General features: G+C 43.5%; 3 protein-coding genes across 13 annotated transcripts in view; 2 read left to right on the forward strand and 1 right to left on the reverse strand.

The window, feature by feature from the left end:
• Positions 1-26,365, reverse strand: LOC307203958 (interleukin-36 receptor antagonist protein-like). Of its 5 annotated transcripts, XM_079955279.1 has the most exons (6): positions 4,996-5,038; positions 4,532-4,574; positions 3,494-3,650; positions 1,762-1,878; positions 1,415-1,545; positions 1-616 (listed from the first exon to the last, which is right to left on the reverse strand). In XM_079955279.1, exons 3-6 carry the CDS (start codon positions 3,588-3,590, stop codon positions 395-397), a joined length of 567 nt encoding a protein of 188 aa, XP_079811405.1. In that variant the 5' UTR covers positions 3,591-3,650; positions 4,532-4,574; positions 4,996-5,038; the 3' UTR covers positions 1-394. The 5 variants fall into 5 exon arrangements, with proteins under 5 accessions (XP_079811405.1, XP_079811409.1, XP_079811406.1 ...); XM_079955283.1 differs by lacking the exons at positions 4,532-4,574; positions 4,996-5,038 and adding an exon at positions 26,320-26,365 and having other exon boundaries at positions 3,494-3,647; XM_079955280.1 differs by lacking the exon at positions 4,532-4,574 and having other exon boundaries at positions 4,996-5,020.
• Positions 1-27,314, forward strand: part of LOC307203957 (interleukin-36 receptor antagonist protein-like) — a 55,019-nt gene that overhangs the window by 21,685 nt on the left and 6,020 nt on the right. The gene's annotated exons all lie outside the window — the stretch shown is intronic.
• Positions 14,201-19,669, forward strand: LOC307203955 (interleukin-36 receptor antagonist protein-like). 6 transcript variants are annotated; one of them, XM_079955268.1, is made up of 5 exons: positions 14,201-14,285; positions 15,858-16,011; positions 17,652-17,780; positions 17,997-18,127; positions 19,019-19,669. In XM_079955268.1, exons 2-5 carry the CDS (start codon positions 15,915-15,917, stop codon positions 19,235-19,237), a joined length of 576 nt encoding a protein of 191 aa, XP_079811394.1. In that variant the 5' UTR covers positions 14,201-14,285; positions 15,858-15,914; the 3' UTR covers positions 19,238-19,669. The 6 variants fall into 6 exon arrangements, with proteins under 6 accessions (XP_079811394.1, XP_079811393.1, XP_079811397.1 ...); XM_079955267.1 differs by having other exon boundaries at positions 14,239-14,285; positions 15,855-16,011; XM_079955271.1 differs by lacking the exon at positions 14,201-14,285 and adding an exon at positions 14,913-15,356 and having other exon boundaries at positions 15,855-16,011.

A 27,314-nucleotide genomic window follows, 5' to 3' on the forward strand; every position in this document is an offset into this window, starting at 1 on the left:
CAGTGTTTCCGTGTGCTGCTCTGGTTCGCCAGAAGTGGCTTAGTCATGCTGGCCACATGACCCAGAAAAACTGTCTGCAGACAAACATCGGCTCCCTCAGCCAGTAAAGCGAGGGACCCCACAACCCCAGAATCGTTCACAACTGGACTTAACTGTCAGGGGTCCTTTACCTTTTAGCTTCAAAAGAAGTCTGCTTCCTTTGCCAAGTCTGACTGTTCAGTGGTCAGAGTGAACCTTTTACCTTTCCGTAAAAATGATAGCTGCAATTTCCTTATGTTTTTGTAGCTTGAGTGAATACTGGAAGTTCTGAACATGTTAGAACTGTTAGGCATTTTGTTACTTGATGAGGATATACATACACTGGCATTAAAACCTTCCTCCTCTTTCAGAAGTTCTAATCACCTTTTACTTTTTCAAAATAAAACTGAGTGATCTCAGCACCTCCTTGATGACTCAAACGAATCGGCTGATTTGGTTCAGTCAACGTGCTTAGGAACCAACCGGGGAATGCTGCAGATTCAAAGCTGCCAGTCTCTGTGCCGCTGCCACTTTTAGAAAAAAAAGTGAAGTTCTTGTGTTCCTTGCCATCGTTGTAGAGATCCATAATGGCTTTATGCTATTTAAGATTTAAAAAAAGCATACAAAAGGTTTAGTAGAAAGAAAGGTTGTGCTGCATCATAAATGAACGCCATCAGTTGCCTGGGAGAAAGCGAGACTTGGGGCTAAATCCCAATGATTGTAACCAAAGCATATACAAATTCAAAGATTACTGGAAGCCTCGAGTTTAAATCTGGATTGTGTCATGAATACAAAAAGCATTCAACCATGAGATAAGCCTTTCATTCAAAGGATGGGAGGACCTGTGGCCCTCTAGAGGTTCTTGGACTACAATTCCTATCATCTCTGACCATTGGCTGTCCAGGATGGGGCCGATGGGAGTTAAAGTCCAACAAGTTCTGAACCACCACTGGTTCTTCAGCTTCAATTCCTGTCTGCCTTTCATAAGTTTGAATCTTTGTTTATATACCAAAACAGGAATTGTTTCACTCCTGAATTTAAAAAACAAAACAAGAAATAGAAACAGAAGCTGGATAATTAAGGAGAAATTCATAACTAATGAAGAAGAGTGCAGAACCTACGATCAGGAAATGTTTGCTTTCACTAAAAGGACAGAAGCAACCCGTAAAAACCTCAGTAGATCTTTGCCTCTCCCCAGTAGACAGGCTAAGAAGACAAAGGAGAGGAAAGAAGCACAGAAGGATAGCAGAGAGAAGAATGGAAGGCAGTGATTAAGAAAAAAAGAATGAGCAAACAGCAGAGAATATCTAAAGTCTTTGTCATGGAGGATGCAACAGAAAAAGCAGAAGAAATTTGAAACAATCAAATGTGGCTTTGAACCAGAAGTGAAACCCACCTCCAAGGTCAGCTGAGGTTGACCACCAGATTCACCACAGGAGAGGGTTTGTGCTCCATCTTGGGTGCCCAAAAAGATGGGGAATTTGTTTTTATCCATCTCTCTGTTGGGGGTCACAGCCAACAAGTAATCTGGAAGCAAAAAACAGGCAAAGATCAGTGTGATAAGAGTGGTGTGTGACCATGGAAAGTTAAGGAGCACCATTTCTGACCCTAGTTGAAGACAGTGCTGCTGTATCAGACACTTCCTGACACCTGGTTACCCAGTCCCAGAAATTGCACAAGTGTTCAATCAGTAACAGTGTAGGTCGCAGCTGTGAGATGAGAAGGGTTCATAATCATTGTTACCGGGTGAGTTGCCATCTTTGGGGGCTGCTACCAGCATGTTGTTCTTCAGGAACAGGAACTTCTGGTTAATATCCCAAATCCTGTAGAGCCATGGCGTTTCTCTGGGCCTTATATTATCTGTGATGAAAAGAAGTAACACAAATTTATCAACACACAAGAAAAAATGGAATATTCTAAAGAAGGAACAAACAACTTTTCAGACATATCTTTTTTCTTCTGTGTTGGAGCTGCAATTCTTTTCTCCCCCTTTTGCATGAAGTGGTAATAGCCATGGTTGGCACAACACATTTTCCATGGTGGCAACATTGTGGAGTTTCTGATGTGAATCTAGGACTTCCTCTATCCTTAAGATATTGCGCATGCAAGTCATTAAATGTGTTCCTAGTGTATCTTTTTTCATTTGGTATTAAGAATACAGGTTTATATATTGCCAAAGAGACAGCCTAGTTGTCTGGCTGTTTTCAGCTTTTATTCAATGGGATCCAACCTGGCTGAAACCCAAGGACACTAGTTTGACTGGTTTCTCCAGGTGAAATCCACCGATTCCCCCTGCTGGTGTGTGTATCAGATTCCTTTTGACTAAAGACCCCTGCTTTTTAAAGGAGTTTTGATTTTGACCATGTTCTTGCCCTCCTGAACCATGGGAGAAAGAGATAAGCAGAATAACCTAGGGCACAGAGCATGCATGCATGTACGAATGACTGAATGACTGAGGTTAGCTAATGAAGCAGGATATCTATTTGGTTATCTGCAAGTATATTTGCACACAATATCGTCCATGAAATATGTACTTTAAAAAAACAGTCCTGATTGTTTACCACCCCACCCCCCAAAATTACCCAATAATTCAGGATAATAATTCATGCATCTGGTGAAATGGGCTGTAGTTCATGAAAGCTTATATTGTTAGGAAAATAGTCCAACAGGTAGCACTCGTTCTTTGCTGAAACAGACTAACACGGCTAGATTTTTTGGGAACAAGTCCTCCTTGCTTTTATGTTAAACCACCAACATGGAAAATATCCCCATGGGAAATGTCATTTCACTCAGCTGGTACATACATGAATATGGTGATGTAGCATGGTTTGCTGGTTTCCAGGGCAGGTGGGAGCCAGGTGGAGGCACGCGCACTAGGGCGTGGGATGCGGAAAATGAGGGGAGCCTGCCACAGAAAGCCAGCCCTTGCTGTTGATGCAGCACTGCAATGCCTGCCTGCCCACGCAGGGTGGAAGCCAGCTAGCAAATTGTGGCCCTTGGCAGGTGAATCCCCCTGATGCCCTTGGAGAGGAGTGCCAGGCTGTGCTCGGGTTGCCCCTTGCCTGCCTCTCTCAATCCATGCAACTTACCATACTGAGCAAGCAGTGGAGTGAGCACTGATTTGGTTGGGCGGCCATTCAGAGAGAGGGTCTGGGATGTAGTGGCAATGCCAGGTCAGACTCTGGGGCCCAGATAGCCCTGCAGCAGGCAGGGAAGGATGAGGAGCTGAGGACAGGGCCCACCAGGACATGCCTGGACAGGAATCCTCACAGAAGCCAACACCTGCATGGGGGTGCCTGGTTTGCACCCCCTCAAAATTGTGCCCCCAGGGGACACGGCCTCCCTGTCCCCCCAGGATGTTATGCCCCTGTGAGCCTATATGATTAATGGAAATTCTAATTTAATTTAAGGCTCACTGCAGGTTTTCAGAACTTGTCTTGGGCAGGAAATATAAAAGCAAAGCATTGTTTTTCACCTGGCTTAGGAAAGTGATGGAATAAATCTCTCATTTTCTGGTCCACAGTCATCTTGTGGGGCTTCTCCCTTAAAGTCTCTGTGTCTACTTTCTCCATTGCTTCCCAAGGATTGGTTGAGATTCAGGCTACAAGCTCACTCTTCTGCAGTTGCAGCTACTAAAAGAGAGTGATGTAAAATGCTAGGGGCTGCAAAAATACAAAGTTCCGTTGATTGCCCATCTGCACAATATCCCAGGATCATCATAGATGCATATGTACATAGGTAATTTTATTCATAAGCCACCTTTACATAGTTCAAAGCATGCTCAAGGCGGCTAACAACATTTAAAAACTACATAATCACAAAATAACAACCAAACTGAACAAGTTCCACCTAAATCATAATAAGATCTAAAATCAAATATCAGTATCAATCAAAAATTCAGTGTCAATAATAGCAACAACCCATTGCCTAAACAATACTCCAGGACAAGCCTCAGCTTTTGTAGTTGGAGTTCGCCCTGGCCCCACCTCCCAGGCCAGGTGGAAAAGGCCTGCAAAGCAGGAAGCAAGTCTTCCACGACTCACAGCCAATATAAATTAGCCAGGGTGAGGCGAGGCTAATTAAGCAAACAATGTCCAGGAATAAGAATACAACAACAGAGAATCAGACGTTATGCCACTGATATGAACTGATGCAATATAGCAGATCATTAAATCAGAGCTTCCACCTTCTTGAAATTTAAAACAGATATACAGGCTTCCAGTTTCTATCAGGATAGAGGCTCTGGAGGTGAATTTTTAATCCTTTCCCTTGTGCTGAATCAAGCTTAACTTTCATTCTCCAAACATTTGTATTACCCTCTTTAAGAGGAGAGGGAATGAAGGACAGATCTGCTGGGCTGGGCTGGACTAGGGAGGCGATATATTTCTTTAAAAACATATATCCTGCACAAAAGAACATTACAAAAGAAACAAATGTGTCTGCCTTTGTATTACAAGAAATTCTCAAAATACCTTACAATAAATTCATTTTTAAAAATAGCAATGCCACTTACAGCCAAAGTAAAACGAGAATAAAGTAAACAGCAGTCCAGAATGCTTAGAAAGGGGAAACAAAAAGTACACCTGAATTAGTATTGTTAATTACAATTAATTGACATTAAAATCAAGGAAATATGTCTCCCTCAGCTTCACTGCCCACCAAAAGACTATAATGATAGGTGGGGGAAATGGGTCTGAGGAAAGGCAAAACAGAGATTTCCTGCCTCTGAGATAATTTGGCATTTGAAGCAGACAATTTAGCATAGTCTTCCCTAATCTGAGGTCCTCCACATGTTGTGGACCACAGCTCCCATCAGTCTCAACCAGGGTACCCAATGATCATGGATAATGGAAGCTGTAATACAACAATATCTGGAAGGCAACTAGCTGGGAAAGGCTATGATCTCAACTAGCTGCCTTCCAGATATTGCTGGATATCTGGATAGAAGGTTCAGAGAAATAATTGAGGAGATGCTACCTGTCCTGGTGTGAGGAAGTCCTGTGTCTTGCTATGAATTGTCTTCTGAGATTTACACAGCATCTTATAGCTTAGTCATACCAGTGGGTGTGGTTTATCGTGTATGCTCTATGGCACCTTATATGGCACAAACACTAATCCAAGTCTTGCAGCAGCAGCCAGCTGTTCCAGGAAGCTACAAATGCTGTGATAGTTCAAAATCTGAGGGCTCCTCCAAACATCCTTTTTATTCTGCATTGGTGATCATTTATGCTCATGATGGTACTGAGGTGGTCATATGCAACCCCAGTTTCAATACTGTTTGTGACTAGGGATAGAGGAGAAATTTGATTCAGTATTCATATAAACCTGAATCTTATCAAATTTGCACATTCCAAACAATATGCGAACTGAAACAAAGCTATCCTACGTTTGTGGTTCTCCAGATTTCGCAATGCAGTTCTCCATCCAATCAAACCATGTTTATGAAATTGCATATATTACAGGAAAGTGTCAGAATAATGGACACATTAGTAAAATGGCCTTGGGGAGCCTTTTTTCACCTACTTCATACTGTTGGGAGTTTTGTGTTGGAGTGGAATTTTTGGTTGGTTTTACTGGCTTTTAGAGTGAGCATGTAAGGAAAAAGGGTGCATATCTGAGGTATTAATGGGTTAAGGGGTTTATGGGGTGTTATGGGGAGGGGCAGTACCAGCGTTGGTGGTTCCATGGTGCTCCTTTTGGGGTAGTTTGTCCACCTTTGGTCCCCACTCCATTCAGCTGTCACCTGTAACTCCTAGAAGCTGTCAGCATGCAACAGCAACCACACCCTGGGAACAGTTTTGACTAGCCAGTTAAACCAGGTGAGGGTAACTGATAGACCTCAAACTCACAGTGAGTGCATGTGAAGACAGACTCTGGCAGATGAGACCCATAGTGGGTCTATGTGCTGCATGCACTGTAGAGAGAAATAAGGGGCAGTTGGGACTCGTCAGTCTGGGAAGGTAGCCCATCTAGGAGAAGGAAAACACTAACCCTAAATGTACAAACCCTTGCAGAATATTTTTGGGAGAGGAAAAGCCTAAGGAGGTTTGACGGTGCCTTGTACGCCTCCTTCTGGCCACTCCTACAGCCAAGCTGGTTCCAAATGTATTATTCTGTTTCCCTTTGGGTCACATCTGTGAGGCCATCTTGTCATCTGGGGAGGTCACTTCTGTGCTGCTAACACTGACTTTAGCCCCAGAGACAAACTCCATTGTTTCTCGAAACAGATGGATGCCACAATTGGGTTAAGGGCACCCTTAGGTTACCCAACACCAGTTTAAGTTTGGCGGCTCCCTTGGGGGGCCCTTTAGACTTGGCATACACACCAGACAGAACACCAAATCATCTGTGCCATGGGGCACTTGTCAAATTCACTTACCCAAGGAGGAATAACTCCTTCCAATCCTTTGCTGGCCACAGGATGAGCCTGTAAACATGCCCAAGAGTGGAGGGAGTTGATTCCTCCTGCTTTAGGAAACTACCCTGTCTGGACTATCTTTTGATTTTGTTAATTGTTGTCATTTAGTTGTTTAGTTGTGTCCGACTCTTCGTGACCCCATGGACCAGAGCACGCCAGGCACTCCTGTCTTCCACTGCCTCCTGCAGTTTGGTCAAACTCATGCTGGTAGCTTCGAGAACACTGTCCAACTATCTCATCCTCCGTCATCCCCTTCTCCTTGTGCCCTCCATCTTTCCCAACATCAGGGTCTTTTCCAGGGAGTCTTCTCTTCTTATGAGGTGGCCAAAATATTGGAGCCTTAGTAATAATAATAATAATAATAATAATAATAATAATAATTTATTATTTGTACACCGCCCATCTGGCTGGGTTTCCCCAGCCACTCTGGGCAGCTTCCAACAAAGATGAAAAATACATTAAAATGTCACATATTAAAAACTTCCCTGAACAGCACTGCCTTCAGATGTCTTCTGAATATCAGGTAGTTGTTTATCGCTTTGACATCTGATGGGAGGGCGTTCCACAGGGCGGGCGCCACTACTGAGAAGGCCCTCTGCCTGGTTCCCTGTAACTTGGCCTCTCGCAGTGAGGGAACCTCCAGAAGGCCCTCGGAGCTGGACCTCAGAACGATGGGGGAGGAGACGCTCCTTCAGATATACTGGACTGAGGCTGTTTAGGGCTTTAAAGGTCAGCACCAACACTTTGAATTGTGCTCGGAAACGTACTGGGAGCCAATATAGGTCTTTCAGGACTGGTGTTACATGGTCTCGGCGGCCGATCCCAGTCACCAGTCTAGCTGCCGCGTTCTGGATTAGTTGTAGTTTCCAGGTCACCTTCAAAGGTAGCCCCACATAGAGCCCATTGCAGTAGTCCAAGCGGGAGATAACCAGAGCATGCACCACTCTGGCGAGACAGTCTGCAGGCAGATAGGGTCTCAGCCTGCGTACCAGATGGAGCTGGTACACAGCTGCCCTGGATACAGATTTGGCCTGTGCCTCCATGGACAGCTGTGAGTCCAAAATGACTCCCAGGCTGCGCACCTGGTCCTTCAGGGGCACAGTTACCCATTCAGGACCAGGGAATCCTCCACACCTGCCCACCTCCTGTCCCCCAAAAACAGTACTTCTGTCTTGTCAGGATTCAACCTCAATCTGTTAGCCGCCATCCATCCTCCAACTGCCTCCAGACACTCACACAGGACCTTCACTGCCTTCACTGGTTCTAATTTAAAAGAGAGGTAGAGCTGGGTATCATCCGCATACTGATGAACACCCAGCCCAAACCTCCTGATCATCTCTCCCAGTGGCTGCATGTAAATGTTGAAAAGCATGGGGGAGAGGACAGAACCCTGAGGCACCCCACAAGTGAGTGCCCAGGGGTCTGAACACTCATCCCCCACCACCACTTTCTGTACACGGCCCAGGAGGAAGGAGCGGAACCACTGTATGACAGTGCCCCCAGCTCCCAGCCCCTCAAGACGGTCCAGAAGGATGTTATGGTCGATGGTATCAAATGCAGCTGAGAGATCCAGCAGAACTAGGAAACAGCTCTCAACTTTGTCCCTAGCCTGCCGGAGATCATTAACCAGTGCGACCAAGGCAGTTTCAGTCCCATGATGAGGCCTGAATCCCGACTGGAAGGGATCCAAATGGTCCACTTCTTCCAGGAGTGCCTGGAGTTGTTCAGCAACCACTCGCTCAATCACCTTGCCCAAGAATGGAAAATTTGAGACTGGGCGATAATTGGCCATCGTGGCCGCATCTAAAGATGGTTTTTTAAGAAGCGGTTTAATAACCACCTCTTTCAGTGGGTCTGGGAAGGCTCCCTCACAGAGGGAAGCATTCACCACCCCACGAAGCCCATCGCCCAGTCCTTCCTGGCTAGCTTTTATAAGCCAGGATGGGCAAGGATCCAGGAGACAGGTGGTTGGCTTCACTCGTCCAAGCAGCCTGTCCACATCCTCGGAGGTGACAGATTGGAATTGATCCCACTCAACTTGACTAGACAAAACTCTAGCACTCTCCCGCCCTGGCCCTGCTCCCACGGTGGAGTCTACTTCTTCCCGAATCTGAGCGATTTTATCTGCAAAAAACTTTGCGAAATCATTGCAGGAGATCATGTGGCCCGTACTGGGCCCCGATGTTGCAGGTGGTTCCGCTAAATTGTGAACCACCTGAAAAAGTCTCCTGCTGCTGTTTTCTGCAGATGCAATAGAGGCGGCGAAGAAAGTCTTCTTCGCTGTCACTATCGCCACTTGGTAGGCTCGACCTTGAGTAATAACCTGTGTCCAGTCAGATTCGGAATGAGTTATCCGCCACCGGCGCTCTAGCCATCTCAACGATTGTTTCATTGCCCTCAGGTCCGTGGAAAACCACGGGGCTGTCCGGGCTCCATGCAATCGGAGAGGGCGCTTCGGAGCCAAACAGTCAATAGCCCTGGTTAACGCCACATTCCAGCGGGCCACCAGGGAATCAGCTGAAAGGCCATCAACATGGGATAAAGGATCCCCTACCACTCTCTGGAAACCATTTGGATCCATTAAGTGGCGGGGGCGGACCATCCAAATTGGTCCCACCTCCCTGCAGAGGGGATGGGTCGCAGAGAAATCCAGTTGCACCAGGAAGTGATCTGACCATGGCATTTCTTTCGTTTCGCTTTTACTTAGTGTCAGATCACCAACATCCATAGAGGTAAACACCAGGTCCAAGGCGTGTCCGCGGCTATGGGTTGGGCCAGACTTATTCAGGGACAGCCCCATGGAGGCCGTGCTTTCCACGAAGTCCCGAGCACCCCCTTTGTAAGGTCGTGTCGGCATGGATGTTAAAATCCCCTAGGACAACCAAGCTAGGTGTCTCCAGGAGAACATCCGCCACAACCTGAAGCAGCTCGGGTAGGGAATCCTTGGTGCAGCGGGGAGGTCGGTACACCAGTAGGAATCCTGTACTGCCCCTATTGCCCAACTTCCAGAACATGCACTCGGAAAACTGGGTCTTCCCAATAGGACGTCTGGTGCAAACTAATGACTTCCTAAAAATCACTGCAACCCCCCCTCCCTGCCCACATGACCTGGGTTGCTGTGCGTAAGAGAAACCTGGTGGACAAGCAGCGGCAAGGACAGGCCCATCTGCTTCATCCAACCAAGTCTCTGTTACACATGCCAGGTCAAGTCCTCCATCCATGATCAAGTCATGGATGGCAGTGGTCTTATGAATCATTGACCTGGCATTGCACAGCAGCACCTTCAGGTCATGTGGGTATCCCTTGCTGATTCTAGTATCCATCCGGTCAGGACCAGACCCGGAGGCAGGGATAGTCCTCAGACAACGACTAAACCTTCCTCCTCTGTAATGACATGGTCTGGTCTTAGCGTAACTCTTCCTCCTACCCGTGATCACTGAGATCGGTTGTCCCAGTGCATCGCCCCCTGTGGAACATGCCCCAGCCATTTTGTTGGCTGGGACCTACTCCCCGGCAGCCCTGACCCCTCCCCATAAGAACAAAATAACACCTTTAAAAAAAACCAATAAAACAATACAAACAAAAAACAGTAAAAATTACAAAAACATAAAATCAAACAAATTCCCAGGCCCAATAAACATCCATCCCACCCCCCCCCCACATATAAAAAATTCAAAAGAAAAATTTTAAAACATTTTAAAAGCACTCTGCACCCCTCCAGCAGTAACAGCAACTGTCCTAGTGAGGCCCGTCAGGCCCTGCCCTGGGCCAGGTGGTAAGTGGCAGGAAGGAGCAGGGCCCCCAGACACTCACACAGGAGAGTCCTCCTGGGCAGCAGAGCACAGCAGTCCCTCTGAGGCTTCAGACCCCGCTCTGGGCCAGGTAAGTGGTAAGCGGCAAGAGCAGGGCCCTCAGACACTCACACAGAAGCTTCAGGATCTGTCCTTCCAGTGAGCACTCAGGGCTGATTTCCTTCAGAATGGATCGGTTTGATCTTCTTGCATTCCATGGGACTCTCAAGAGTCTCCTCTAGCACCATAATTCAAAAGCATCAATTCTTCGGCGATCAGCCTTCTTTATGGTCCAGCTCTCATTTCCATACATCACTACTGGGGAAACCATAGCTTTAACTTTACGGACCTTTGTTGGCAAGGTGATGTCTCTGCTTTTTAAGATGCTGTCTACATACAGAATATGCAACAGATTTTCTCATTTGGATTGTTGAAAAAGCCCATTAGGAAGACTCAGCCACTGCTTGGGATTGGTTGGTTGGTTGGGAGTCACAAATAAGCATCATCTCCAGTGCTTTTTTTAAAAGAAAAAAGAAAAAAATGGTGCTGGTACTCACCATGAACTTGATACAGTAAATGACACACTTTTGACATTGGGGGGGGGAGGTGCCTGTACTTTGTACCCATGAGTACCCCCAGAAAAAACACTGCTCATCCCTTTTGCCACATCAGCCCCCAGCATTCATAGGACTGGAAATCAACCTACAAGTGCTGTGTGCCCCACATAACAGATGAACACAATTTGGACATTCCAAATCTCATGTTTACATAAGTGGATCTTGCACACTCATAACTGAAATTAGAGCTGACTGCACCCAATAACCTTTATGGAAATATCAGCTGAAGCCCTACTTGGTATGTAAATAATAACCAACAACTCCGTACACATTGTTAAAACTCATTTGATTACACCACCACCTTTCCTGTATTTCCACAGCACATGAATAATATTTGCTGAGGTATCTCTGATCATTGCTAAATTGAGACTCATATAATTTGCTTACTAATTTAAGAAACAGAAATTAGTACTAGTGCTGATTAGTACAAGTTTGAAACAGGATACAAATTTCTTTTTAATATACTGTATCTCTTCCATACAAAATATAGCTGGACAGAAGATTCCCCATAACCTCACCATGTTAGATGAGCAGTTTGCACTAAAGTCTTGGTGGGGGGGTATCACTTCAAAACTATAGTCTTCAGCTTTCTTCCACACTTAATCTCAAACCATAACTGATACATATATGTCCTCCTTTTGCCTTAACTTTAAGAAGAGCCCAGCTGAATCAGACCAGCTCTCCTAAAGTGGCCAACCATATTCACTAGGGAATCCTAGAGGCAGGACAATGACCCTCCCCCAATTTTGATTCCAAATAAATGGCACTCAGTGACATAATACCTTTAATATAGAGGTCCCATTTAGATTTTTAAGATCTATTGTGCCTTTAATTAAAAGCTTTCTGTGTTTTCAGGTTTTACCTGTTTTATTGATATGTGTTTGTCCCTGATGGGGGACAGGTTATGAATTGTCCCTTAGTTAGCTGGCTTTTCAAAGGAACAGAATGGCCTTTAATTATTGGCTTCCATTATTTTTGCTTTCTTTTTCATTTTGTGGGGAAATTGTGTCATTTGCTGTAAAAGTGAGAAAAGAATAATGGAAGCCAATAATTAGAGCCCCCTTGGAGGGAACAGAAACTTCCTCAGGACAATTCACTGCTAATCCAACAGCCATTGGTACAATTGCCCTTTTAAAAAATAGATTGATCAAGCTTTCCTTTTCAATTTAGCATTCATATTTTCTTACATTCGTGTGTTTTATTTTTTAAAATGCAGTAACTTCACTTTCTACAGTAAGACCAAAGGAAAACCAAGAGACTTGCACTTTTGAATATGTAGTGTTTCTGGCAAGGCTTACCATTTGAACTGGGTGTGGATTGGATCTAGAAAAGTATGGGCTGCATAAATATGTCCATAACTAATTAGTGCCACCAAGAGAGGACAAGGGATGGATTTTCCCATGGGTGATGAGGTGCTTGGCTGCTGGATTTATTTAGCTTGCACAATAGACCTATGTACAGATAGTACAAAAATGAGCACACACAAAACTGTTTTCACCTATGGGATATCTTTGCTGGACTGCAGCAAGTGAAGGAAAATTAACTGTGTGTGAACAGCCACACCTAACTCATTCCTAAGTGGTGTTAACACAGTACACCATACTTTTAAAAGGTGTGGTGCTTGACTAAGGGCCTCCACTGCCATATATTTCATGTTTTAAGACAGAGGGGGGTGACCTGTGGCCCTCCAGAAGTTGTAATGCTCTAACTCCCCTCACCCCCAGACCGTATGGCGAGTGCTTCAGGCAGATTTAATATGGCGTGACCGGTTCCCCCACACAGGGCACAGGGGTCAAGGGGGTGCCTGTCAGGAGCTCAGCCTACACTCCAGTAGGACTAGGAGGGAGAGAACATGCCAGTCGTCATGTGAAAGACAACAATCCTATGACTGCAGTCACGGAGCAGGAATTCTAACAGTGCTTCCACTCCTCCTTCCCAAAGCCTAGTAAGTTCTGGGATTCAGGAAGGAAGCAAGAGGGCTCTGACAAGATCCTATTGTCCTCCTAGGTAAAGGGACCCCTGACAGTTAAGTCCAATCGCAGACAACTCTGGGATTGCGGCTCTCATCTTGCTTTACTGGCCGAGGTAGCCGGAGTTTGTGCGCAGACAGCTTCCATGTCATGTGGCCAGCATGACTAAGCCACTTCTAGCGAACCAGAGCAGTGCACAGAAACACTGTTTACCTTCCTGCTGGAGTGGTACCTATTTATCTACTTGCACTTTGTGCTTTCGAACTGCTAGGTTGGCAGGAGCTGGGACCGAGCAATGGGAGCTCACCCCGTCGCAGGGCTTTGAACCGCCGACCTTCTGATCGGCAAGTCCTAGACTCTATGGTTTAACCCACAGCGCCACCCACATCCCTTGTTGCCCTCCTACCTTCATCCTAAAGCCTCATTAGAACTTGCCCAACTTTGGGAAGGAGGTAGGACGGATCTAGGTCTCACGCCTCCTCCCCAAAACCTGGTGCCTCCCTTACGCGGCTTTGTGCTAGAAGAGGGTTAAATTTTGAAGGTCTGTCCCTGCATCAGGATGATGGGAGTTGTGTTCAACATCTAGAGGGCCACAGGTTCCCCACACCTATTCTTAAGATATAGTCGCATCCACCTGCTTCAGCAGGATGGAAAAAGGCTCCCCAAGGCCAATCAGAGACTCTTCCAAATATTCATTCTCTCACACACACACACCCCAGCAGGCAACTGGCCAAAAGTCCACACTTCATAGGGAAGGAGGGCACTGCAAAAGAGGAGTGTGGGCAGAAATTCAGTTCTCTACATTTTGCAGCAATTTGCATTTTAAAAAAATTCCTCATGAAGATTCACTAGATTTTTACTGCAAATTTCTCCCACTAAACACATTTTCTATGCAGTTATGACTAGTGTACACATTTTTGTGATCAATTTTCCCCGATATAATGCATTTCTGTAGATTTTAACTAATGTGTCCATTGTACTGCACACTTTCCTATAATATATGCAATTCCACAAACATTATTTGATTGGATGGAGAACTGCATTGCGAAATCTGCAGAACCGCAAATTTAAGATAGCTTTGTTTCAGTTTGCATATTGTTTGGAATGTGCAAATTTGATAAGATTCAGGTTTATATGAATACTGAATCAAATTTCTCCTCTATCCCTAGTCACAAACAGTATTGAAACTGGGGTTGCATATGACCACCTCAGTACCATCATGAGCATAAATGATCACCAATGCAGAATAAAAAGGATGTTTGGAGGAGCCCTCAGATTTTGAACTATCACAGCATTTGTAGCTTCCCGGAACAGCTGGCTGCTGCTGCAAGACTTGGATTAGTGTTTGTGCCATATAAGGTGCCATAGAGCATATAAACCACACCCACTGGTCTGACTAAGCTAAAAGATGCTGTGTAAATCTCAGAAGACAATTCATAGCAAGGCACAGGACTTCCTCACACCAGGACAGGTAGCATCTCCTCAATTATTTCTCTGAACCTTCTATCCAGATATCCAGCAATATCTGGAAGGCAGCTAGTTGAGATCATAGCCTTTCCCAACTAGTTACCTTCCTGATGTTGTTGTATTACAGCTTCCATCATCCATGATCATTGGGTATCCTGGTTGAGACTGATGGGAGCTGTGGTCCACAACATGTGGAGGACCTCAGATTAGGGAAGACTATGCTAAATTGTCTGCTTCAAATGCCAAATTATTTCAGAGGCAGGAAATCTCTGTTTGGCCTTTCCTCGGACCCATTTCCCCCACCTATCATTATAGTCTTTTGGTGGGTGGAGGGCAGTGAAGCTGAGGGAGACATATTTCCTTGATTTTAATGTCAATTAATTGTAATTAACAATACTAATTCATATGTCCTTTTTGTTTTCCCTTTCTAAACATTCTGGACTGCTGTTTACTTTATTCTCATTTTACTTTGGCTGTAAGTGGCATTGCTATTTTTAAAAATGAATTTATTGTAAGCTATTTTGAGAATTTCTTGTAATAAAAGGCAGAGACATTTGTTTCTTTTGTAATATTCTTTTGTGCAGGATATATGTTTTTAAAGAAATATATCGCCTCCCTAGTCCAGCCCAGCCCAGCAGATCTGTCCTTCATTCCTTCTCCCCTTAAAGAGGGTAATACAAATGTTTGGAGAATGAAAGTTAAGCTTGATTGAGCACAAGGGAAATGATTAAAAATTCACCTCCAGGGCCTCTGTCCTGATAGAAACTGGAAGCCTGTATATCTGTTTTAAATTTCAAGAAGGTGGAAGCTCTGATTTAATGATCTGCTATGTTGCATCAATTCATCCCAGTGGCATATCGTCTGATTCTCTGTTGCTGTATTCTTACTCCTGGACATTGGTTGCGTAATTAGCCCCGCCTCACCCTGGCTAATTTATATTGGCTGTGAGTTGTGAAGACTTCCTTCCTGCCTTGCAAGCCTGTTCCACCTGGCCTGGGAGGGTGGGGCCAGGACGGACTCCAACTACAAAAGCTGAGGCTGCTGAATGACCTTTTCCTGGGGTATTGTTTAGGCAGTGGGTTGTTGCTATTATTGACACTGAATTTTTGATTGATACTGATATTTGATTTTAGATCTTATTATGGGACCGCTTACCAGCGGGAAGGTAAACGGCGTTTCCGTATGCGGCTCTGGCTCGCCAGAGCAGCGATGTCACGCTGGCCACGTGACCCGGAAGTGTCTCCGGACAGCGCTGGCCCCTGGCCTCTTGAGTGAGATGGGCGCACAACCCCAGAGTCTGTCAAGACTGGCCCGTACGGGCAGGGGTACCTTTACCTTTACCTTTTATGATTTAGGTGGAACTTCTTCAATTTGGTTGTTATTTTGTGATTATGTAGGTTTTAAATGTTGTTAGCCGCCTTGAGCATGCTTTGAACTATGTAAAGGTGGCTTATGAATAAAGTTATATATATATGTATCTATGTTGATCTGGGGATATTGTGCAGAAGGGCAATCAATGGAACTTTGGATTATTGCAGCCTCTCCTCTAACATTTTACATCACTCTCTTTTAGTAGCTACAACTGCAGAAGAGTGAGCTTGTACCCTGAATCTCAACCAATCCTTGGGAAGCAATGGAGAAAGTAGACACAGAGACTTTAAGGGAGAAGCCCCACAAGATGACTGTGGACCAGAAAATGAGAGATTTATTCCATCACTTTCCTAAGCCAGGTGAAAACAATGCTTTGCTTTTATATTTCCTGCCCAAGACAAGTTCTGAAAACCTGCAGTGAGCCTTAAATTAAATTAGAATTTCCATTAATCATATAGGCTCACAGGGGCATAACATCCTGGGGGGACAGGGAGGCCGTGTCCCCTGGGGGCACAATTTTGAGGGGGTGCAAACCAGGCACCCCCATGCAGGTGTTGGCTTCTGTGAGGATTCCTGTCCAGGCACGTCCTGGTGGGCCCTGTCCTCAGCTCCTCATCCTTCCCTGCCTGCTGCAGGGCTATCTGGGCCCCAGAGTTTGACCTGGCATTGCCACTACATCCCAGACCCTCTCTCTGAATGGCCGCCCGACCAACGTACTGCTCACTCACTCCTCGCTCAGTATGCTCTCCCAATGGTGAGTGGGCACGGATGGAGGGAAGCAGGCAAGGGGCAACCCGAGCACACCCTGGCACTCCTCTCCAAGGGCATCAGGGGGATTCACCTGCCAAGGGCCACAATTTGCTAGCTGGCTTCCACCCTGCGTGGGCAGGCAGGCATTGCAGTGCTGCATTAACAGCAGGGGCTGGCTTTCTGTGGCAGGCTCCCTTCATTTTCCGCATCCCACGCCCTAGTATGCGTGCCTCCACCTGGCTCCCACCTGCCCTGGAAACCAGCAAACCATGCTACGTCACCATATTCATATACACCAGCTGAGTGAAATGACATTTCCCATGGGGATATTTTCCATGTTGGTGGTTTAACATAAAAGCAAGGAGGACTTGTTCCCAAAAAATCTAGCCGTGTTAGTCTGTTTCAGCAAAGAACGAGTGCTACCTGTTGGACTATTTTCCTAACAATATAAGCTTTCATGAACTACAGCCCATTTCACCAGATGCATGAATTATTATCCTGAATTATTGGGTAATTTTGGGGCGTGGGGTGGGGTGGTAAACAATCAGGACTGTTTTTTTAAAGTACATATTTCATGGACGATATTGTGTGCAAATATACTTGCAGATAACCAAATAGATATCCTGCTTCATTAGCTAACCTCAGTCATTCAGTCATTCGTACATGCATGCATGCTCTGTGCCCTAGGTTATTCTGCTTATCTCTTTCTCCCATGGTTCAGGAGGGCAAGAACATGGTCAAAATCAAAACTCCTTTAAAAAGCAGGGGTCTTTAGTCAAAAGGAATCTGATACACACACCAGCAGGGGGAATCGGTGGATTTCACCTGGAGAAACCAGTCAAACTAGTGTCCTTGGGTTTCAGCCAGGTTGGATCCCATTGAATAAAAGCTGAAAACAGCCAGTCAATAGTGCTTGCAACTAGGCTGTCTCTTTGGCAATATATAAACCTGTATTCTTAGTACCAGATGAAAAAAGATACACTAGGAACACATTTAATGACTTGCATGCGCAATATCTTAGGGATAGAGGAAGTCCTAGACACACATCAGAAACTCCACAATGTTGCCACCATGGAAAATGTGTTGTGCCAACCATGGCTATTACCACTTCATGCAAAAGGGGGAGAAAAGGATTGCAGCTCCAACACAGAAGAAAAAAGATATGTCTGAAAAGTTGTTTGTTCCTTCTTTAGAATATTCCATTTTTTCTTGTGTGTTGATAAATTTGTATTACTTCTTTTCATCACAGATCATTCCAAGTTTCCACCCATAAGCCTAGATAGGCCATGGCTCTACAGGATTTGGGATATTAACCAGAAGTTCCTGTTCCTGAAGAACAACATGCTGGTAGCAGCTCCCAAAGATGGCAACTCACCTGGTAACAATGATTATGAACCCTTCTCATCTCACAGCTGCGACCTACACTGTTACCGATTGAACACTTGTGCAAATTCTGGGAGTGGGTAACCAGGTGTCAGGAAGTGTCTGATACAGCAGCACTGTCTTCAAGTAGGGTCAGAAATGGTGCTCCTTAACTTTCCATGGTCACACCCCACTCTTTTCACACTGATCTTTGCCTGTTTTTTGCTTCCAGATTACTTGGTGGCTGTGACCCCCAACAGAGGGATGGATGAAAACAAATCCCCCATCTTTTTGGGCACCCAAGATGGAGCACAAACCCTCTCCTGTGGTGAATCTGGTGGTCAACCTCAGCTGACCTTGGAGGTGGGTTTCACTTCTGGTTCAAAGCCACATTCGATTGTTTCAAATATCTTCTGCTTGTTTAGATGCATCCACCATGACAAAGACTTTAGATATTCTCTGCTGTTTGCTCATTCTTTTTTCCTTAATCACTGCATTCTATTCTTCTCTCTGTTATCCTTCTGGGCTTCTTCCCTCTCCTTCCTAGCCTGTCTATTGGGAGAGGAAAAGATCTACTGAGGTTTTTACGGGTTGCTTCTGTCCTTTTAGTGAAAGCAAACATTTCCTGATTGTAGGTTCTGCACTCTTCTTCATTAGTTATGAATTTCTCCTTAATTATCCAGCTTCTGGTTCTATTTCCTGTTTTGTTTTTTAAATTCAGGAGTGAAACAATTCCTGTTTTGGTATATAAACTTATGAAAGGCAGACAGGAATTGAAACTGAAGAACCAGTGGTGAGTCAGAACTTGTTGGACCTTAACTCCCATCAGCCCCATCCAGGACAGCCAATGGTCAGAGATGATAGGAATTGTAGTCCAACAACCTCTAGAGGGCCACAGGTCCTCCCATCCTTTGAATGAAAGGCTTATCTCATGGCTCAATGCTTGATGTATTATTATTATTATTATTATTATTATTATTATTATTATTATTTATTTATCACATACCCCACCCATCTGGCTGGGCTTCCCCAGCCACTCTGGGTGGCTTACAACAGGAGATTAAAAAATCATTGTGTATTCATGGCATAATCCAGATTTTAACTTTGGGCTTCCAGTAAACTTTGAATTTGTATATGCTTTGGTTACAATCATTGGGATTTAGCCCCAAGTCTCGCTTTCTCCCAGGCAACTGTGATGCAGCACAACCTTTCTTTCTACTAAACCTTTTGTATGCTTTTTTAAATCTTAAATAGCATAAAGCCATTATGGATCTCTACAACGATGGCAAGGAACACAAGAACTTCACTTTCTTTTGTAAAAGTGGCAGCAGCACAGAGACCGGCAGCTTTGAATCTGCAGCATTCCCCGGTTGGTTCCTAAGCACGTTGCCTGAGCCAAACCAGCCGATTCGTTTGAGTCATCAAGGAGGTGCTGAGATCACTCAGTTTTATTTTGATAAAGTAAAAGATTAGAACTTCTGAAAGAGGAGGAAGGTTTTAATGCCAGTGTATGTATATCCTCATCAAGTAGCAAAATGCCTTTCAGTTCTAACATGTTCAGAACTTCCAGTATTCACTCAAGCTACAAAAACACAAGGAAATTGCATCTATCAAGAGTAGGGATGGCTGGATAGGTCAATTTTGGTTGCTCTCGGTTTCTCATTTTTCCAGTCTTGTTCAGTTCTCCTCATTTCCATATTAGTTTGCAATTTGTTTTAAAAAGAGTCCTTGTGTTTAATCTTGTATTTTATTCAGATGTTTTATCCAAAGCTTGTTTCTTTGTCCTTATCTGCTCCAACATTTATCAGTTAAAAAAATCCTAACTGCTATTTTATTTATCTGTTTTTGTTTTTGTTTTATCCTGGTCTGTGACCATAATAAAGTTCATTCATTTTGTTTTAAAAAGAGTCCTCAGGAATATTCATCAGCATTCTGGTGCCAATTTCTCATTAACGTTTACATTTCTGTGTGCAATTGTACCTAGAGTCCTGTCTAGTCAAGTTGCATGGGATCACTTCCAATCTGTCACCTCTGAAGATGTGGACAGGCTGCTTGGATGAGTGAAACCAACCACCTGTCTCCTTGATCCTTGCCCATCCTGGCTCATAAAAGCAAGCCAGGAAGGGCTGGGCGATGGGCTCCGTGGGGTGGTGAATGCTTCCCTCTGTGCGGAAGCCTTCCCAGACTCACTGAAAGAGGCAGTTATTAAACCACTTCTTTAAAAACCATCTTTGGACCCATCCAATATGGCCAACAATCACTCAGTTTTAAATCTCCCATCTTCAGGCAAGGTGACTGAGTGGGTGGTTGCTAAACAACTCCAGGCACGCCTGGAGGATGTGGACCATTTAGATCCTTTTCATTCGGGATTCAGGCCTCATCATGGGGCTGAAACTGCTTTGATCTTGCTGGTTGATGATCTCTGGCGCAGTAGGGACAAAGGTGAAAGCTGTTTCCTAGTTCTGCTGGATCTCTCAGTGGCCTTTGATACCATCAACCATTACATCGTTCTGGACCGTCTAGAACCGTGGTTCCCAACATGGGGCACAGGCCCCACAGGGGGGAATTTGATTTTTAAGAGGAGCAATTCGAGAATGAGTTATTAACAACGACTTTTGGCATTTCTTATGGTTCTAGAGGCTTCATATACAGTTATCTAAACATAAAAAACACTGGGTGCATTCAGGGGGAAGTAGCGCTTCAAGAGCGCTCAGTCAACAGTTGTGGAACTTCCCCCTGAATGTGACCGCTCCATAGCTGCTAAGTTGGAGCGGTTGCCCTTTTTCGGAGCAGTGTTTTGGACCTCTACCTGCTCTGAGCACTTGTGATCGGTGGGAATTCAGATACCTCAGGAAATTCGTGATTTATCAATGAGGGAAAGTAGGACACTTTCTTGTGGGTCTCATGCTTTATATGTGAGGCAGATATAATAATAACTGCTATAGAACTCTAAATACAAATAGTAAGTATAAATAAACTTTGATCACAATTCCATGATAGTTAATGCTACCATTCAACTTCACTAAAAACTGTGTTCCCAGGCACGTTTGGTATTCTTTTGTCGTAAAGAGACATAGGCAGTGAAGCTAGGTCCAAAACTTCAACTTGTGGGTTTTCTGACATTACGGTCGACGTCATTTGTTCAATATAAAAGGAGTGATGGCATGGCTTTGTGATGAGACAGAAACTAAACACAGTGGTACCTTGATTTAAGAACTTAATTCGTTCTGGAGGTCTCTTCTTAACCTGAAACTGTTCTTAACCTGAAGCACCACTTTAGCTAATGGGGCCTCCCGCTGCCGTTGCGCGATTTCTGTTCTCATCCTGAAGCAAAGTTCTTAACCTGGGTTAAGTTCTTAATTTCTGGGTTAGCGGAGTCTGTTACCTGAAGCGTATGTAACCTGAAGCATATGTAACCTGAAGCGTATGTAACCCAAGGTACCACTGTACCCAAATTCAAGCGACTTTGCAAGAAAACAGTTGTTACCGTTCCTATCTTCATATTTAGCTGAATGTGGCTTTAGAGTTGTAAATGATTTGCTACTGAAGAAAAGAAATCAATTGGATATCACTAAATGAGGAGACTTGAGACTGAAGCTGACTAAATTGGTGCCTAATATAAAATCTCTTTTTTTAAAACAAGATTTTTATTAAAATTTTAAAGGTTACATAAGTAAGAAAAAAGATAACAACAGAAAAACACCCAATTAAACCAAAAAAGAAAGCAATACATAAAAACAAGTCACATCAAAAGAAAAAGGTAAAAAATGGAAAACAGACAAAAAACAAAACAAACAAAAAATGCATAGAATCAAGAAGAAAAAAGAAGAAAAAAAGAAAAGAACACATCAAACCATTACATAACTTTCCTTCTTTAACTTATTTCCTTGACCTCCTCACACCTCCCCTCTTTGTATTCTGGTTCAGTTAGATATTCCAGCAAATCCTTCATCTTTGTTTTTATCTTAATAATTTATCTTAATATACTGTAATTTAACATTCTCTTCTTTCACCAATTAATCATCCATTTTTACTTTATTTAATCTTATTTCTCATTAAAACTAATATATTGAACTTAATCTCTTAAGACATTTCCCCTAGGGTCATAAAAATTTCATTCCACGATTTTTCCATTTCTCATTAAAAAATTTTTTAAAAATCTCCTTATATACACTTTATTTATTTTTTTAATAAAATTTTTTATTAAAGATTTTTTTTTATACACAAACAAAACAGAAAGAAAAACAAAAACAATTATCATCTTATAATAACCATATTTTCTTCACTCTTTGAACTTCCTCACATCTCGCTCCTGCATTCCAAAATTATACAATTTTAATCAGCAATTTATCACCTTGTTTCTATTCTTATTCTATAGATTACCAATGTTATGTCCCTAACTTTGAATACTTCTCCTTATATACACTTTAAATTCCCAATTTCTTTCCTCCGTCTCCCCTCCCCGGTCCCAGCCCCTGCCGTCAGTTCCATCAACCTCCCAGCGTCCATCAACCTGGAGATCTGATATCCGAGGCTCTTAACCCTTCTTCTTCTTTTTTTTTTATTAAATTTTTATTAAGGATTTTTTAAACACAACAAACCGAATAAAACATACAAAAATATCATGTGTCATAGCATATTTTCTAATCCTCTTTGGACTTCTTCACATCTCCCGCTCCTGCATTCCAAGTTTATAAAAATTAAACCAGCAATTTATCACCTTATCCCCACTTTAAAGTCAATTTTTTACAATATTATATCTTAAATTTTAGATATGTTTGTTTCCTCTTTGGCGCATTAAAATTAATCCAATAGTTATCTAAAAATTTGGTTTTTTCATAATTTTAACTTATCTTCATAGTTCACTTCATCTGTTACCATGGTGCCCAATTGTTTATGATCAAACATCCTGCTTAGCATTCATACAATTTACAATACTTTTGCAAATATATCTTAAATTTTCTCCAATCTTCTTCCACCGTCTCCTCTCCCAGGTCTCGGATTCTGCCCGTCATCTCGGCCAATTCCATATAGTCCATCAGTTGCATCTGCCATTCCTCCAGTGTGGGTAGATCTTGAGTTTTCCAATGTTTGGCAACGAGTATCCTTGCTGCTGTTGTTGCGTACATAAAAAATGTTCGATCCTTCTTTAATACCCCTTGGCCGACAATACCCAAAAGGAAGGCCTCTGGTTTCTTAAGAAAGGTATACTTAAATACCTTTTTCAGCTCATTATATATCATTTCCCAGAAAGCCTTCACTTTGGGGCAAGTCCACCAAAGGTGAAAGAACGTTCCTTCATTTTCCTTACATTTCCAACACTTATTATCAGACAAGTGGTATATTTTTGCAAGTTTGACTGGGGTCATGTACCATCTATATATCATTTTCATTACATTTTCTTTCAAAACGTTACATGCAGTAAAATTCAGCCCAGTAACCCACAATTTTTCCCAGTCCTCAAACATAATATTATGCCCAATGTCCTGTGCCCACTTTATCATAGCCGATTTAACCGTTTCATCTTGTGTGTTCCATTTTAACAGCAAGTTATACATTCTCGAAAGTACCTTAGTCTTAGGCTCTAACAGTTCCGTTTCTAACTTCGATTTTTCCACCTGGAATCCTAATTTTTTATCAAGTTTAAAAACTTCTTTAATCTGAGCATAATGTAACCAATCTCGCACTTTGTCTTTCATTTTCTCCTGACTCTGCAATTTCCAGTTGTCTCCATCTTTTTCTAATATTTCCCAATACTTCGGCCATTTGGCCTCCATATTGAGTCTTTTTCGGGCCTTAGCTTCCAATGGTGAAAGCCACCTTCTTCATTTCCCTTCTGCCGATCTTCTTGATAATCTTTGGTGCTAAAAAGCAGATCTCGGGGGAGCGCCAATCCAACGATGCTTATATTCCTTCTTGACAGGTCTGCCAGATTTCCATAGTTAAAGCTAGGGCTCATAAAGTATTCCAAATTTTGTTTCACAATTCTTCCAAGTCCAAAGGCCCCAAAAGCTCCAATCTCCTCCTGGCTCAAATTCATATTCCAAAAGTCATTTGATCCCTGCATAAAGGGATCTCTCCACTTTTCCTTTTCCAAATCAGGCCAGGCACCCATCTTCAAAAATTGGCTTCTCCTAATTACAGTCATATCAGGCCTCAAGTTGTAATCCTCCATTTGCCTCTTTAGGGTTAAAGCTCCCCCATGTTTTGCTTTATATTCAACAACAGCAACTTTCTCCTTCTCTAATTCATCAATTTGTTCAGTTGAGAAAGATTCTTGTGCCGGGTTCTTGTCGACTTCTATGTTGATGCCCACTTTTGTTCCCAAGATATCAATATTAAGCCATGACATCTATCTGTTTATGCAGCTTTCCCAGCAAATAAATTGTCCTATTCAGAGCAGACGCTACTTCTTCCTTTACCGACATTCTTAAGATATTCAAGGTAAAAACTAGTTTCTCACAGTCCTTCTCCTCAGAGCAATTTCGCAGCTGCACGCTTGTAACAATGTCCCAAAACTCCCTCTAGAGGGAAGCAGTCTCAATTTGTATCAATCCTTTCCAGCACAATTCCAAAAGTAAATTAATAACAGTTCCCTGTTACTTTTTCTTCTTTTTAAGTGCAGAAGCAGACAATAGAAACAATGTCTTTCTTTTAAAGCTAGCTGTCAAATTAATGCCAGCTGTCAAGTTAAAGCTAGCTGTCAAATTTGTCCTGTTTACCGTCGATGGACTTTTTGCAAGCCGTTCCCGGGTTCAGAGACGTGATGCTTCAATCTTTAATTTTCCACCTTCTCCTGCAAGTTCACTTGGTCAGAATTGATGGTTTCAATCAGTGGAGTTTTAATCCTTTACGTGAGACTTTCCAAAACCTTAGTTAGTAACTACTTTGCTTCAGTCTATTTACAGAAAGGGAAGGTGGACTTCCTGTTTAGACCTTCCCCGTTCGGTGCCAAATTCAATTGTTTAAAAGCTCAATTTCCCGTTCTACTCACGGGTTGTTGTTTAGAATCCAATTGTCCACAGGAAAAAAGTCAGCACTCTCTGACAGCGGCAATGCGGCTTCGCTCCGTGAAATAAGCGGTCGATTCAAAGCACCGCGCCTCTCACCCCACGTCACTCCGGATTCCCCATACCGGGTCTCCTCACGAGTAGGTGGGCGGTGAAGGTGCCAGCCGAATCCCAGGTTCACAGAATTCTCCCGTCTGTGGTTTCTAAGGGTCTCCGCCATCGCCGTGGTGGTCAGACCCTGTTTTTCACGGAGCCGGTTCCTCCCGATCGGAGGAGCTCCGCCATTGCCGGAGGCGCTAACCCGGAAGTCCCCCTAATATAAAATCTCTCTGCAGCAGGCATGAAGCACAAGTATCTCACTAACTTTAGTCTAGTTATCTTGAGATGAGCTCAAATTGTATTTTGAATTTGCTAGGTACCTTTATTTTATTGTATAGTAATTAAAATGATCAAAGTATTACAGAAAAAGCTTCCATTAAAAATAATTTATATTTATGCATCTCAGTTCTCTATTATGTTTTGAAACATTCTTTGCTATTTTTTCATATCACTTCATATTATTATTGTTGTTGTTGTTGTTGTTGTTGTTGTAACAATTTCTTAGTGATTTCTTTCTCAGTCCTTCAACTGTCCTTTTGTTCTTTTATTTTTCTCTTTCATGGATGTCATGTTCTTTGGAAGCTTGTTTAGACCACGTTAATGGCCTTTTAGGCTTCCTCCACGTGAATAGGAGCTCACTTTTTGAATAATAAGAATGATATGTCACGGGGGGAGCATCAGGATTTTAGAGATGCTTAGGTGGGGCATGGTCAAAAAAAGGTTGGGAACCACTGGTCTAGAGGAGCTGGAAACAGGGGGCACTGTCATACAGTGGTTCCACTCCTTTATCCTGGACTGTGTTCAGAAAGTGGTGTTAGGGGATGAGTGTGGGTGCCTTGGGCTTCCGTCCTCTCCCCCATGCTTTTCAACATTAAAAAGCCACTGCGAGAGATCATCAGGGGGTTTGGGCTGGGTATTCATCAGTATGCAGATGATACTCAGCTCTACCTCTCTTTTAAATTGGAACCAGTGAAGGCGGTGAAGGTCCTTTATGAGTGCTTTGAGGCGGTTGGGGGATGGATGGTGGCTAACAGATTGAGGTTGAATCCTGACAAGACAGAAGTACTGTTTTTGGAAGTGAAGTTACAGAGAACCAGGCAGAGGGCCTTCTCGGTAGTGGCGCCTGCCCTGTGAAACACCATCCCATCAGATGTCAAGGAAATAAACAACTATCTGACTTTTAGAGGATTTCTGAAGGCAACCCTGTATCAGGAATTTTTTAATGTCTAATGTTTTACCATTTTTTAATGTGCTGTAAGCCACCTAGAGTGGCTGGAGAAACCCGACCAGATGGATGGTGTATAAATAATAAAAATATTGTTATTGTTATTGTTATTGTTGTTGTTGTTGATGTTGATGTTGATGTTGATGTTGATGTTGATGTTGATGTTGATGTTGATGTTGATGTTGATGTTGATGTTGATGTTGATATTGATATTAATTTACCTCAGTTCCCTTACAGCTGCTGTTTGTCTTTTTAATTGTTCTCCAGCCAAAGTTGCTTCAGTCTCTCCATCACTCACCCAAACACATTCCTTCTGACATTCCCTGCACACACGACCTTCTTCTTTCTCCTTCTTCTTTCTCACCCACTCCATTCTTGCCACAGGCACTGTGTTTCCCACTTTCTGTCACTCGTCTTTCATCTCCAGTCACTCAGTGTTGCTCACTCTGCCCTTGCTTGCTTTCTCTCTCTCTCTGCTTCCCACGATAACCTCGCAGGCTTGGTGTGCTCTGGGACACATGTCAATGCATATGGCAGCAGTGCTTTCATCTGTGTCTGACTCAAGCACCTGTGGCTCCATTGTCCTTCCCCACTTGCCCTATTTCTGTCCCACCCACCTTTGGTGCATATGGACAGGTACAAAAGCTTTAGCACTAACAGAACAAGCTTAAGAAACCTCAATAGGTATATGTCATGGACACAACAGCCCAAAACTGGGAAGGGCAGTCTGAGCTAGAAAGCAGGCAGGCAGAAGGAGAACAAAGAGAATGGCAGATTTCTCAGACAACTAGAGACAGTGGGCGAATGCCTCTCCTCTCTGAAGCTGGCAGGAATGTGGCTTATCAACAGAGTGAAGGCAGGCTGGATGAGAGCTGGCATCTGAGGAATCTCAGCCTCTCATGGCACAAGGGAGGGGGAGAATTTCCTCACCGGAAGAGGAGGTAGCTGAACCCGTCAGTCCTAGAACTAGGCCAATGGAAAGGGTCCAAGATAGATGAAGAACCAATAAATGTAAGGGGATAAGTTCAGCATATTCCGCAGGAGCCGGAAGTACTCTTCAGAAGACTCAACTTGATCATGATATATGGATGCTCGGAGAGAGCAGTCAGAGGCTAATTGCTTGTATGCAATAAATCTTCTGTAAATTACCTCTTGTGTGCCATTTTCTCAAGCCGGCAACCGGACAGCTTCTGACAGAATACATGAAGATCAGGGG

This window comes from Podarcis cretensis (genome assembly GCF_951804945.1).
Source record: "Podarcis cretensis genome assembly, chromosome: 15".
Lineage (NCBI taxonomy): Eukaryota > Metazoa > Chordata > Lepidosauria > Squamata > Lacertidae > Podarcis > Podarcis cretensis.